This window comes from Odontesthes bonariensis, chromosome 14 (genome assembly GCF_027942865.1).
Source record: "Odontesthes bonariensis isolate fOdoBon6 chromosome 14, fOdoBon6.hap1, whole genome shotgun sequence".
In the NCBI taxonomy this organism is placed as follows: domain Eukaryota; kingdom Metazoa; phylum Chordata; class Actinopteri; order Atheriniformes; family Atherinopsidae; genus Odontesthes; species Odontesthes bonariensis.
Genome location: NC_134519.1, coordinates 23,510,289 through 23,525,436, shown reverse-complemented (window position 1 = coordinate 23,525,436; position 15,148 = coordinate 23,510,289). Strand labels below are relative to the sequence as shown.

Below are 15,148 nucleotides of genomic sequence, written 5' to 3'. Positions count from 1 at the left end.
TTTATGATTAAAAACATTATGGTACGAAGGGTAATTCTCACACACTTGCCAATGAAATACACTTAACTGCTGTTAGTTTGAACTTCGGTGCTGGAATACGAGTTTGAAAATCCTTTTAATCCCATCCAAATCTCTGCATCTTCAAAAACCTATTTAGATGTGACAAACAGAATTTGCGGAGTACATCTGGCCATTTCTGTTGGTGCAATAGAACAAGGTTTGAATTTAGCTCCGTGTGTGACCCTCATGCTGGTGATGCATCCCTAACCCCCTCCCTTCCCTTTATAAGAGCGACTCAGTTCGTATGGTTTTGCCACTGCGTCTGATTTCTTTCACAGACTTGTCGTCCGCCATCATCCTCGCATTCTCCTTGAATTCACCTTCCTTTTCTGCATCGAGCTTCCCGTGTTCTTTTCTCTGCTCTTTCTCCTCGCTTTTCTTCATGTCCCGCAGCTTCTTCTTGAGGGCGGACCGGTCACTTTGACTGGTCACACCAAGAGCCTGACAGAAAAAAGGGAGTATTCAAATTAGCCTGGGAATTCCCATGCTGCTTTGCACGCGATTTCATTCACACTGCAAAGGCAGCCTATTTTTGCCTGAGTTAGGGAACCAATCACAGAACGGGGGGCAGCAAGACGATGACGACGTCTATGCCAGACACCGAAGCTTGTAGAGTGTTAATCCAACATGGCAGCGGACACAACGTTACTGTTCGATGCAGCCTTAGAAAGTGTTTTAAGTAGCTTAGAACGCAAGTTTACTTTTAAAAAAGAGCAACGTCGAATTTCTGTCGCTCTACATACGTCATCTGGTATAAGTGATACAATTGGCTATGAATCGCGCGCAAAGCAGCATGGGAAGAACCAGACGCCATTTGATAGACATTCGTAGCGCCCAATAAACGGCTCTAGGCATTCGTAAACCACGCCTCAAATACGAGAAAATGCACACCTAGTTCCCAGACCACCATCTCATCGAGATGTGGACGCGTCAGCCAGGCTATATTCAAATCTCGATTATGAGAGTTTAAAAAGATCCTAGAATGAAACTTCATGGAAGGTTCAGCCCAGGGTCTAATGACCTTTTAAATACAAATAAGCGTTTTAAAATAAAAAGTTGTCAATTAAAAGTATTTTTTTTTTTTTTTTTTTTTTTTTTTTAAATCAAATGCTACATGACAAAAGTTTAAACTGAGCTTCAATATTTCATAAATTAGTTTCCTCACCTTAAGCTTCTGATTGTCCATGTTGACCAGCTGTGTCCCATTTACTCCTTTGGCAGTAAACTCTGACATGTACTGATCCATGTTCATGGCGCTTAACCACAGACACACCTGCTGGGTGTTCCACTCCGAGACCGGGCGGCTTTGCCACCGATTGTTGTTATTGTTGGGAACTGGATAATCATCCAGAGTCTGACCAAACACCAGAAAAGAGAAAAAGGAATAGAAACTGCAACTAAAAAGATAGCACTCCAGAAAACTGTTGACAGAGTGGTCATCGGGGAAAGATGGATGCAGAAAAAGGAGAAAGGACAGACTCACCTCAGAGGAGGAAAATGTGCAAGTGTGAGAGTGTCCAGAAAGGGAGTGATCAGAGACATGGCCCACCATGCTGGAGCTGCCCACAGGCGATCCAATACTCTGGAACCAACAGAAAGAGTCCTGGGCTGCCTACATACTTCATATCTGCCACATGCTTCGCCGTGCACTTATTTCAAAGTGGACTGCCATCTCCACTTTAAGAGTTATTTAGAGGCAGTTTTAGCCCCAAGGGCTAAAATAGGACTAGGCTGTCCTGCTGAAAAACCCATCAGAACTCCCTTTTCTCACCTGATCTCTTCTGCCAGTTGTGGTCAGGTAAGGCAAACTGCTGCTGGACACAGATCGCAGCCTCTCCCTGCACCTCTCCACTTCCTCTTTTTCTCTCCCCCTCTCCCCAAACCAGGGAAAGGGAAGGCAGGAGGGCATAGAGGTGACCGAGCCCGATGGAGACACTTCAGTGGGCTCATCTATCAAATCACCACACGATGCCCTGGTGACAAGTTTATTGTTGGGAGATTTTAGCAATCTTTTGAAATTGGAGGAAAAAAAAAAAAAAGTACATTTTGCAAAAAATGTAATCAAGCTTTTCACCCCCCCCCCCCATAAACAAATTCAAAATTCACATAAAAGCATGCAAGTAGAAATAATTTTGAAGAGTCTTTAATACCCCACTCGAAGACATTTTATGTTTAAAGCCCATTTTTAATGATAAAAGTCAGTTGTATTTTCTTTTGTGCCCGATTGACCCTTACCTACTGTTCATGGAACTTCTGCTCCGTTTCTCACTCCTCTTGCTGAGAGACTTGCGGAGGCCGCTAAAAAGAACGAAGAGTTCGTTTTAATTAATCTGAAAACGAGCACGACACCTGTAAAATGCCCTCTCCCACTGTGGCAAGTGCCCAGAGGTTTGCCCTGAATGACGGGGAAAGCGAGACAGATTCTAAAAAGGAATCATGATCCAAAATAAGTGAAAGAAAAAGACCGACATCCTCCACCTGAAGTCGGGAAATTTCCGTTTGGATTTTCTGGACGCTGAGGATTTGCATGGCGAAGACGTGACGGTGTCAATGATGAAAATGGGAGGAGTTAGGAGGGAGGTGGTGGGAGGTTGTGGACTAAGGGCAGAGAACGAAGTGGTACAGGGCAGCTCGCTTCTGCCACTTTGGACCGTTGTCAAAATGGGCAGCGATCGGCTCTCCTGGGGCTTTATGGCCACTTCTTCCTGCTGCAACACAAAGCACAAGGACAGGATGGAAATGGCAAGTTCAACATGGTCGCCGTCACATCTTTTATCACTGTGTCTTACCTGTTTTCTGAAGCTCTCTCTGAGTTTGTCCCGTGAAGGTGGGTGGCGCTTCGCCTTTTGAGCTAGCTGAGCTCTGGCTATGTGAGCGCTCGAGTCTAGTCGTCCTGTATCAGGAACTGGAATATACCAGTCTGACACAAAGATTGCTTCATTCAAGAGGTCTGAACATTATAGTCAAATATAACAGCTTTGAATTAATTCATTCATCTCTGGATCCCTACTAATTACTTTTCAAAAGCACTGGAGAACTCTCCAATGTTAAAATCCAAATTCTTACCTGAGACTGAGGAGTCTGCAGAGGGGATTATTCCCTCCGGATCAGCCTCTTTCCCCTCTAGCTGTGCCCTCTGCGATAAACAGTATAAAACAATGACAGAGACACATCTTTGACATACAGCCACAGGGGATTGTGAAGTCTCACCTGGATTTGCAGCCGTTCAACAGTCTCCCTGTGTTGTTTTTCCCTCTCCTCTTCTCTGAAATAGACAATTGAAAAAGTGAAACGTGAGGGAAACACCCTTGCACAATTTCACAAAATACACTTGTGATTTCATACTGCCTCATAGGGTTTACAGGATTCCATAAATACCTGCTCTGGTATTCTCGGACCAGTCTCTTGGCCTTACTGTATTTGATCTCCAGGCTATCGGTTTGGCTCTGGGCATCAGCCAGTCGCTGGCTCACAACTCTGCACAGCGTCTGGGCCTCCTGCCAGTATCTGATAATTAAAGAGAATTTCACAAACACCTTCTTTACCAACAATATCCTCTTCATTCTGTTGACTGAAGGCTTTAAACCTCTTAAATCGGCAGGATACAGTTATGACACCAAAACGGATAGTGTGTAGTCAAGAAGCACTGCGTCTCCACCAACATACTTCTCTAGTTTGTCAGCTTTCTCCTCTCCATCCTCTGCTCTCTGCTCCAACTCAGCTCTCTGGCTCTCCCAACAGGCCTGCCGCTTCTCCAAAGCCTTTAACTGGCAGATAAACGGCAAAGTGATTATTTCTTTACAAATGCATAGGTGCGACAGGGAAAACAATGCGATACAAGAAATAACACAAAGAAGGAACACAGATGGTGATGGTGATGATAGCCAGATTTTTTTTCACCAGCCCAATTATGTCACAGTGGAGATTACAGCAAGGCAAAGGCAGGAAAAGCAGGGCTGACGTGGAGGAGAGCTGGAACGAGGTCCGTGTCCTAATAACTCAACACCGAGCCATCTCATACACAGTTAAATGGGTCAGAATGTTTCCAAATTTGGAAACAATGGTAGTTTATTACAGTGAGTACAGTTGCCGGTGTGTGTGTGTGAGATCTCAAGTTCAACGAGCGACCTACCTTCTCTTTCACATGATGAAGTTGGGTTGTTCTGTTTCGTAGTTTTGACTGAAGCTAAAAAACACAGTTAATGGAAGGGAGAGCAAATACATGGTTGAGTTTTGGTGTACAGTTTCTTATCAAGGACAAAGATTTTCCTTGACAATATAAAGAAATTGTAAGCCTTAAAATCCCCCACCTCCCTTACATTGTAAATATGTGCTTGTAAGAGAATTTCTGTTTTGAGACTTTTAATTCAGAGAGAGTACCTGCTGGTATTTGAGACAGAGCTGGTAGTTGTCCAGACTGGACAAAACAGACGCATCCTCTTCTTCATCGTCCTCCTCTTTTTCATCTTCAGTGACTGATCCCTTCTCTGACATATTATCCTCACTGTCCTCATCTGCACTGCTCCTGCTTTCTCTCTTCATATGTAGACACAGAGGAGCAGCACAATAGAATCAAAGTTTTTCTTAGGATGACTCAACCCCACCTCTCCTTTAGGATAGCACACCTTTTTGGTTTTTGTTTTATCCATTTCCAGACTCTCATTGATCAGCCGCGCCACCTCACTCTCCACCCCCTCTTTTTCTCGACCAATCAAGAACCTGCAGCAGAAAACACAAATCAATCACAGCTGTGAGCAATCTCTTCCCTTACCACACACACTCAGATCGCCCACACAGCAGACATTCTGACTTCTCTAAATGTGAAGCACGAGTGTTGCAAATGATGTTAATGATCCCAAATTGAAATCAATGCAGTGTGCACACCTGACATTTTGAGGCGGACATTGAGACTTGTCACCGTAGAGGAAACGCATGCGGTTTTAACAGTGGTTCAGTTCCATCAAGTGACCCTGTAAAACGATGAACTAGCATTTAAAAATGCAGCAGCTCCCCTAAGTGTATTGCGATTTCCCTGCTGTGACGAGAATCGGGTGCAAAATTCAAAAATAAATTAAAATGTCCTTTGAAAATACATTCAAAATGAGAGAAAGCATCACATTTACAAATGTTTGGTTGGACAATCTGTACAGGAAAAACTATCTCTAATTAGATTTTTTTTAATCAATATTTGAATGATTGGAGGATTATCTGAATATACTGTAGTGTATTCTTCAGAATTCTTTTTAACAGGAATTAATTGTATGCGTAACTGTTTATTTTACAATAAAGGCTTTCACAGAGAATGGCTTTTTTTTTCTCCCCTTAATCGCAAAGAACAATCCCCTCAAACGACAACTGGACTGAAACCGTTTCAGTGAAACGCCCCTCACAGAAGAACAGCGTTTACTTTTTATTTTATTTTCTTTGTCCCTCCGCTACATATATTGCTGTTTGTCTTGCGCGGTTATAAAAAAAGATGTTCCTTTAAAAAAAAAAAAAAAAAAAAAAAAAACATTAGGGAAAGAATAGGCAGGAAAAGTTATATTTACCACACCACCGCTGTTTGATCTTTAAATAACTTCAATTCTGTAGCAAACTGTTAGAAGTCTTAGAAGGCACGGCGATTAATCTTTTTGACAGTTTTAAAAAAGTGACGCATCCGATAAAAAGCCAAAATTGCACTGTGATCACAATGAAAGTGGTAAACACTGTGTGCTCAGCCATTCTTCCAAAGCTGCAGCTCGGTTCATAGAAGTGGCGCGAAAGAACATTACAGGAAACAATTCAACGTGACAAGAGTCCGCACCCATCAAGACAAAGCAAACCTACTGCCTGAAGAAAAGCAAAAAAGCGTGAGCACCGACACCTCACGGTTACATACTTGACCAGGCCCGAGGTGTTCTTAAGGACTGTGGCAGCAAATAGCTGGGACACTCCAACCAAAGTCACACCATCCACCTCCACTATCTGGTCGTTCACCTGAATCCTAACGCATGAGAACACATCCAGACAAAAGAGGTCATCCTGTTATAGTTCATTTATTCAACCTTCCAGCACACATAGGAAACAAATGTGGAGGCATACCGTCCATCCTTTTGTGTTGCTCCTCCTTCAGTAATCGTCTTGACAAAGATTCCCAGTTTTTCCAGTCCCTGGTCAGCCCCTACACCCATTCCTATTATACTGATTCCCAGTCCATCCTCACCTAGAGCCAGTGGGGAAAAAAGGATTGTTATTTGCAGATTGTTGAGACACGGGGATTTTGTTCATTTTTGGATTAGACATTCAGCAATAAGAGGCAAACCAGGCGAGACATACAAACCCTTTTCTATTTCCACAGCAAAAACGTCCATCCTGTCAACTCTCTTTTCCAGCTCAAACTCTGCTGAAGCGGACACTGGGTCGATGTCCTCATTGTGTCGGTCATATTCTGCATTGGAGTAGGTACAGTACACCTGAAAGACACCATTTATTGTAAATAAATCCTCCACTGGCCTCAGCTTAGATAAACACTGATGACAAAATTAGGCCTGCTAAAAAAATGCTGTTGTATGTAATTCATATCGAATAAATGAGCCAACTGTAAACAGGACCATCTGCAGAGATTGACACTACAAGGAAGCTGTTTGGGCCTGAAAATCTGTCAATGAGAGTGTGAGACGCGAGAGACTCGGGAAGTGTAAAGTCTTACGGAGAGCATATTGTACAAGCATAATTATGGAACCGCTAAAAAGCGTCCTCACACACGGTTTCCTTGGGACATTACTGTTACCACCGCTGACTGCTACTACAAGTGTTTGTTACGATCCAGATTCACACCAAACGCGCCAGATTATTTTTTCCCTGCGTGTTTATGTAAAGGAAGCTCCAAGCCTGGTGCTGACAAAGTCAGGCATGTGAAATCTTGCTTTCCAGCCCTCCCTTATGGGTTAGAAACATGGCTTTGGGCTAACTTCAAAACAGCTGCTGGAACCAACGGTCGTACAAAGGTCAAATGAAGAGCTTTCACAAGAAAGCAGAAGAGGGACACTGGAATTGTAATATATAAATACATATTTATATGTCTTTTCTTTTACAAAGACATTCATACCTTGATTGGTGCCATAGAAAAGCTGACTTTCCTCTTTGCAACCTCAGGTGCATCTTTATCCTCCTGAAAGTCCAGTTCGGGAACACCAGGAATTTCCTCAAACACAGGCGGGTTTTCTCTATGCAGACAGCTTAACTGGCCCGGTGTTAGAGATGCTGAAAGCTCAGGATTTGACTGAGAGTCCTGATCGTACACAAAAGCCTTGTTTTCGATCCCACAGATTACTGCCGCGCCTGTTTGGTCGTCTTTGCCGCCACCTACATCATCCGTTCCATCATTACTTATCCTGCGTGCCGCACGTTTCACCGCCTCAGTGACGGGCTCCTCTTTCAGCTCAGATGTTGTTCCTTCCTCTCCCACACCTCTCTCCTCTTTTCCACCCTTCCACTGACTTTGTGTAGCGTCTTCTTCTTCACCTTCAGCCTTTCCCTCGTCTTGCATCACGACCCTCTCAGCCTCTCCAGCACTTTGCCCTAATCCGGTGTCTGTCTTTTTCTCCCCGCTGTCTTTTTCTTCCGTCGACTTCTTCTCAGTTTGTGCCGTGAGCCGTCTGTTCTGCTCCTCCTTTTTACCCTCCCATTGTTCATTCACCTGCTGATACGTGTCCCCGCTTTGTTCTCCACCATCCTGAGCTACTCTTTTCCATTGCATGTCTTCTGATAACTCCTTCTGGCGATCTGTGGAAGTGATTGGCCCATCTTCCACTACTTTGATGTCCACACCGTTTCCCAGCAGATAAACAGGTACTGATGTTGTTTCCACAGTGGGCTCCTCAAAGACATCATCTTCTAGGGCCTCCTCACATTCTCCTGCAGCTTTGTGTGTATGCTTTTCCATGTCAGCCTTAAGCCAGTGTTTGTTCTCCTTCGACACCTTCTCCGCCTCGTTCTCGTCACTTTCTGAAGACTCATTCTTTATGCTGACTAGTTCTGCCCTCAGTGTTGCCTCAGGAGCTGAGCACGGGTTAGGAGTTGCTATTTCTTCCCCGTCTTCCTCTGTTTGTGACACTGTGGTTTTATCATGTATGTCATGAGATGAAGGAGACTTGTTGGGCGTGTCCCTGGGGCCATCCAGTGCTGGAGATTTAGGGCACCTTGTCGCTGACGCCACTGCATGAGGCTTCAGCAAAGAAATATTCATCATGTGGTTTATGGATTTGTCTTTATCTAACCCATCCTCCTCTGCGTGCTTCTTTTCCCCACTTGCCTCCTCCCCCTTTTCCACCTCTTCTCTCCCATCCGCAGCCCCCTTGCTCCCCCTATCAATCACAGGCTTTGATACCTGTCCTCCACCCCTTCCACCCTTCATCATCTTGGCCTCAAACAACCTTCGGGTTACGGAGAACTTCTGAGCCAGAGCAGCTCTATCGATATCCACTTTGCCCTCAGCTCTGGAGGGTTTTTCCTGCAGAGACATTTCTCGGGTAGAGATACTGGTCAGAGTGCTCATAACAGACGAGGAACTGATGACAGAACGTTTGGATCGTGGGAAAGGAGAAGTTTGGAGTTGCAAGCTAAGATCTGAGGGAGGAGGGAGAGGTGTGGAGCAGGAACTCAGGGCTGGAACGCTATCTTGTCGTGATTGCTGGCTGTCCATTTGTAGAAAAATATTATCTCTGATCTTGGTTCCCCTGGTGCTTTGGATCCTTCCTCGGCTGTCTGCGCTGCTACTTCTGCTGGTGTGGGACATTATGGGATCTGACAAGCAGGACAACAGCTTGTTTGGGTGCACAGCAGAGCGTTGAGTGGCAGCAACAGTTTTGGTCCCCGACTGTAAACAAGCCCCAGTGTCAAATGAGCATTTGATAGCATGGAAGTCAGACTTATAAGTAATCCTGTGAGGTGAGGCACTTCGGCCTCTGATGTCTGTCCGCATCATCGGGGAATAACTCCTCTTTGAAGTGAGAAAAAACCGTGGAGAAGCTGAGGACCAGGCTTTTTTTTCTACAATAAAAAAAAATAAAAGCACTTGGGCAAGTGCTGAGCAGGTAGGCAACGTTTGACAAATTGCTGGTACCGTGGAATGGTTGCAGAAAGGCAAGGAATGCTTTACAATAAAGCTGGTGTTTCAAACGTTTACAGCAGTCGTCTGATGACAGCAGAGAACAGAAGAGCTCTCGGTGTTGGAACCTCTTTGTCATTAGCTGTCCTTGGATTTAGATTCTTCTCTTCGTCATCACCTCTACTCCTAAAACAGTGGAGAAAGAAGAGGGCAGTACAATACAATCATTTAGGTGAACAGGCACAGTTTTAAACGGGTCACAAATGAAAGATTCCTCCAAGGGGAGTTCTTGATTTGTTTCGCAAACACCGTCTGAACCCTAATTAGATTCCTTGAAGCCGACAAAAAAAATAAAAAATAAAATCTCTGTTACAACTGAGACCAACTGTTATGCAGTTCACGTATTGCCAGAAGTGGAGTTATCTCTCTTTATTAATAATCAAACTCACTGTGCATTTGGACGGTTTACATTAGTCACCAATATGATAAAAATCCAAAACGCAGCCGGCAGGACCCATCTACCTGACGCAGGTATTCACAATTACCGGCTAAGTGTGCGTTCATGTGCCGTCGGAAAAGTGGGGGAGGACAAAGTCACGTAGTATCTATCTATAGCCTATCTATCTATCTATCTATCTATCTATCTATCTATCTATCTATCTATCTATCTATCTATATATATATAAACGCATTATATATATATATATAAACGCATTTTTACACCACTCTTGTAAAAGAACAGCAGTGTGATTTCGCTCCTCATGTTGCTCAGCTTCAGAAATGATGTGCCAAATGTGAGGCAAACTGTTGTTGTTTATCCAACTTGCTAAGTTAATTAGATAAATCAACTTAACCTTAATAAGATGTCTTTGCTCATTCCTTTCGTTGTAAGCGCACGGCATGTTCAAGAGGTCGGTCCCGTCTGTTTGACATGACTTTCAAACTGGGCGATGAGACTTCCGACTAAAACTGGAGCAGAAAATAATAATAAAAATAAATAAATAAATAAATACGGGGTCAAAATGGAATTTTACGACAGCGTATGAAGGTAGCAAATCTCTCCGACCGTTCTGAACTGCGCGCGCAGTTTAAAGGTCGCGCGGTTCAATGGAAGGTTAGCGAAATAATCAAGTTGTACAATATAAATATGGCTATTTTCTTACTCTGATGTCGACAGTTTGGTGGTACCGTGGCAGGGTTGTCTGTGGGCAGTCAGACGGCGGTGGCGGCTCTCTCGCTGAGATAAATACAGACAGATGGCGACTCATGTCTCTAAATACTGTAAATGGATTATCCCCTGGTTAATCCTGTGTAAACTACTCCGGTAACTGTGAAACGGTGGTGGTGAGTGGGTACCAGCACTGAACCAAGGCAGCCTTCCTTTGAAGAGCTAATAGTAACAGAGACATCTTGTAATGAATTTACGTTTAAGAAAGGAGTCCTTTAGGCGACTTATTTGTTGCAGCCTTTCTCGTATTTGACAGTTCAGTTTTGAAATTAGTTTAAAATGACCACTGTGAAGCAAGCATTGTGCTAATCACACTGTCTATCATAACATACACTGCTTTCCTCCTTTTTTTTCTGCCTGTCTTTCTAAAGTGGACACATTTGACAGCATAGCTCTATAGAACATTGCAACCTAAACTTCTTCTGAAGGATGGAGGTCATTGGCACATCCGCTTACCTTTAACTGTCTCCCAGCCTGTAGATATCCATACCACATCTCCGGGGCTCAGAGGCAAGCCTCATGTGAATGTTTTTTTTTCCCCTGTGTGCATGATACAGGTTAGTGCAGCCAGCCAAATCTCCCACTGTCTACCTGTGTGCCAGGCAAACCGAAGCAGTGATGCAGCACCTGCTGATTTATGTGTCTGCCTGCCTGTGTGTGTGTGTGTGTGTGTGTGTATATGCCAGTGCAGTGGGTGAGTAGGTCCAATACCTATTGTCTGTCTGTGAGGCTAGCTTCTCTTGCAGATGGACTGGACTCCGCTGGACTGGACTGATCCACGCAGAGCCGAAGAATGGTTCTGCTCGCTGTGACCTGGATCTGACTGGAGACCATTGTCCCAGGTGGCACTGGGACCTACTTGATATAAATACTGGCCAATCACAAAAGCCTCCTTCTGAATGAGGCTAACCGTGAGAGGGAGGGAAGGAGGGACAGTGAATCGACGCAGAGATGAGAAAAATTCGAAGGAATAACGTGGAGGTGGGTGGAAAAGTAAAGTTCAGAGAGGTAGAAGCTGCACAAAGGAGAAGGAGGGAGAGCAGATGAGGCAACTGAATGAACTTAAATGTGAGAGGCAGTGAGAGACGGTCATGAGTGGAGCCTCGCAGTAAATCACAGGCTTGACATGCGGTGTTGAATAAAAGTGAATTCCTTGTGAAGGATGTGAAAAAAAGATAAGAAATACATGGATCGTTGTGTGTGTAAACATAGCCTTTAATTTCTCTCTACCACCAGCAACAGGTCCCCTAGACTTTAGAGAATTCAATTTCTATACCTCCTTCCCCAAGTCTACATGATTTTTCTCTTGTTAATTATTATTATTTTTTTTCCAATATTTGGAGACTGTGATAGTCATATCAAAACGGGGCCATCATGTCTGGGTTTGTGAAACGTCATGGTATCAAGCCGGTGTGTTGCAGGAGGAGTGAAGGAGGGGCCGTACAATGAGCCTATTCCCAGTTTGTGAAGCAAACGAGAGTGAACAAGTCCCTGCCAGGGCTTCTATTTAAATACGGAAGACGGGTTACAAGCTAACACATATTCCTTGCAATCCCCTATGGGGTTTCAGAAGAAGCTGACTTCAAATGCTTCAAAATGGTTAGCCTTAACGTTATGACCGCCTGCCCAATATTCAGTTGGTTCCCCTTCTTCTCCTAACGGAGCTCGGACCAGTCAGGACATGGACAAAGGACATTTTTGAGTGTCTGGCCGTGTCCTGGAGTGTGTGGTCCTGGGGATGCTAGCGTTGGATACTTTGAGCCTTATGGGTTGTGGGATAGGGTTTTATGGATTGGGCTTGCTTGCCACAGATGTCACAGGTTTCTAGGGACTTTCGAGGCTGGACGAACCCCTAAGACTTTTTGTCAGACCTTTCAACCTCACGTTGCATTTCACAGGTGTTGCTAATAAAGTGGTGAATGAGTGTACTGCATATCGACCAGAAATGATGGGTGTTAGATGCGTCCAGATTCACTGAATTCTTTTGGTGGTATTAGTTACAGCAGACCATGGAAAATGCATAGTCTTCACACATTTGCATTGAAGAGCATCATTATGAAGTTGCTCAAAAATGTGCACATGCAGGTTTTTGCAGACGAGTTAAGCTGTGCCCATCTTTACTTCTGAGAGGATCTGCCTCTCCAAGGTGCTCTTTTTTTTTTTTTTTTAAATCCCCAATCATGTTATCTGTTGGCAATTTACCTGATTAGTTGCAACACGTTCTTCCAGATGTTGCTCCTTAGAACCCCTAGTTTTTCTCTTTTTGTCGGCATGTTATTTCCATCAAATTCAAGATGACCTAATGTTGCTGGTGAAATAGTAAAATGTGAGTTCTATATTTGTATAAACCTAATATATCGGTATGTAAGAATACGGATATGTAAAAGAAATCCTGCCCCTGTGCGGCCTGAGGCTGATTTTACCTTTGAATCCTGTTTTAACAAACCACTTCTTTTCAGTTTTGTGACTTCAAAGACCCAAATTTGAAATATGAAATTTGAATATTTTGTCTCATAGTTGATGATATCGGTGCGTGCATGAGCGTTTTTTTTTTTTCTTGTGGGCAGCATTTGGCAGGCGGTCAAGACGCATATGGTCATCTGTGCAGTCAACCATATTTCCAGATTCTAACTTCCACAGGGAAATTACTCAGTCTCATGAACATTTAAATGCAGACGCTCACGCTCTCTCTCTCGCTCTCTCTCTCTTTCTCTCTCTCTCTCTCGTCGGCACACAGCTGGGTTGAATGCACAAGCCGGTAGTTTAAAGGAGGAAAAATTCAGCTTTGCAGGAACTTAGTACATATGCCATGAAGTAGTTCGACTTGACTCCTAAGTGGTGCTTTTTTTTTTTATAGCCGAAACGTGCGATGCAGATATTAATTAATATACAATGATGCTGCCACTTTGTGTTTAGACATGTGTACTGCACATGTAGAGAGAAAATCAGTGATAATTGTGTGCAGATGAGTGTGTGACCTCATGAATTCAGTTCATGTCGGGGTGAACTGTAAAAACTATTCCACAGCATACAGGGATGTGTTTTAGAAGGAGGGTTTCAATTGGTCTTGCACAGGCCTCAAATGGACAAATAATTTGTTTAGATACATCTGCTCCTGTGACTCTGTGACTTTGTTTTTTGTTTATTCCATCCAGTTTTATTTAGGCTTCACTTCACTTTTTTTTTTTCTGAACAAAGAAACATCTTAAAAATAGCACATAAGCCCTCGTGGGATTTAAAGGTGGAGACAGCTGGCACCAACACACTTCACTGTAACAGTCTGGAGAAAACTTGCTCAATCACCCTCCGGTATTACAGTCGTGCATGCTGTGTGGCCATTTCAAACAAATGCAGGGAGGCAGGCGTAAATATCCACACACACACGTAACTGCAACAGGTGCGTACATGCAGATGTTTTCCACCTGATGCGGCAGAATTAAAAACTTCAGTGTTGTCATGGTGCTAGGTGAGGAGAGAAAAAGAACATCTAATACAAAGGAGTTTGTGATGAAGCAGCAATTCTCGTCTGTCATGTCTCATTCATCCCGTTACAAACGGTTCAGGTCCACCTCCGTTTGTCTGGCCGCACATTCTTTTTGACCACGGGTAAATCAAAAACTCCTCTTGTTCCCCTTGTTTTCCCTCCTCTCCGCTGTCCTCTTCCCGTTTTCAGGAATGCACTGGAAATAACCGCCCTGCTCCTCTTCATCCTCCCGTCCTTCTTCTGCTGCTGCTGCTGCAGTCATCCTGGTGACAGGCTGCATCTCTGCTGCTCCCGCTTCCTGCTCATCAGTTGGGCTGAAGGAGAGCGAGTGAAAAGATGGCCTCTATGTTGCTGTTTATACGTAATTTTGCGCGAGGATCCTTCAAGGCTACAGCAGTTTAAAGGCCATGGAATACAGAGGCAGTCTTCATGCGCAGCTTATTTATGCCATCTTGCCTCATTAGGCTGGCTTAATACCGACAATACTCTGATTTGGCTCCTCGTGTTTTCCCATCTCCCATGTCAATCATGATGTTTGGCGACTGTGGTCAAAAATAGAAATATTGTCAAACTATTTTTGACCAGGTGTTGAGACATACTTTATGATCTGGTGCTTTTGTAATATTATGATAGTTCGTAAGAGTTATTTCTGATCACATTTGTTTAAAATGGCCTGAATTTGTATTAAGTTTGGGGAGATGTTCCATTTGTCATGAGGACGTCTACATCTACGTCCTGACGGACCGAACTACTCGGATGCTGTGAAGCTGCTAATGTACAGCTTCTCCTCCCCTCTGTTGTTTCCTTGGCATTTGTGGTACTTCTTTATTACACTTGAATTATATTCAACCCCGAGGCGGCGGGCATCACGATGCCCCGGCTCAATGTTCTGAAGCACATGCATGGTAATGCCACCACCGATTAGGCCCAGCCCTAATCTGTATCCCTCCCCTTATTACACATCACAGCTTTATCCCACAGTGCATCAGAAGATGACCTATGGCACTGAAACTGACTGTGTATGCAGATTCCATTGTGCTCCACGACACTGAATGGATTTACACTCGCAGCAATGTAACTTCGAAGAATACCCCGAGGGAGGTGGTGAATAAACAACAGAGCAACGTCATGTTCACTTGTTTTGTCTCAACCAAAGTGATGACAGAGAGGCAGAGGTGCTTCCTGTTATCAGGTTCAGGTCCAGAGCTTCAAAACACTGGCTGGACTTACCCCAAAGAAGAGATTGCACAATCACCAGTCACAGTACGTAACTATTCTTGATCTC

General features: G+C 44.0%; 1 protein-coding gene across 1 annotated transcript; it reads right to left on the bottom strand.

Annotated features, from left to right (window-relative positions):
• Positions 1 to 19: 19 nt before the first annotated feature.
• On the bottom strand, positions 20 to 10,969 carry LOC142399166 (uncharacterized). The gene is made up of 19 exons (XM_075483660.1): positions 10,836 to 10,969; positions 7,151 to 9,337; positions 6,383 to 6,515; positions 6,145 to 6,265; positions 5,942 to 6,046; positions 4,686 to 4,779; positions 4,441 to 4,596; positions 4,193 to 4,246; positions 3,727 to 3,827; positions 3,439 to 3,567; positions 3,271 to 3,325; positions 3,127 to 3,196; positions 2,850 to 2,980; positions 2,539 to 2,768; positions 2,296 to 2,358; positions 1,832 to 2,033; positions 1,544 to 1,642; positions 1,226 to 1,414; positions 20 to 501 (listed from the first exon to the last, which is right to left on the bottom strand). The coding sequence occupies exons 2-19, from the start codon at positions 9,026 to 9,028 to the stop codon at positions 283 to 285; spliced, it is 4,029 nt and encodes a 1,342-aa protein (XP_075339775.1). The 5' UTR covers positions 9,029 to 9,337; positions 10,836 to 10,969; the 3' UTR covers positions 20 to 282.
• Positions 10,970 to 15,148: the final 4,179 nt, after the last annotated feature.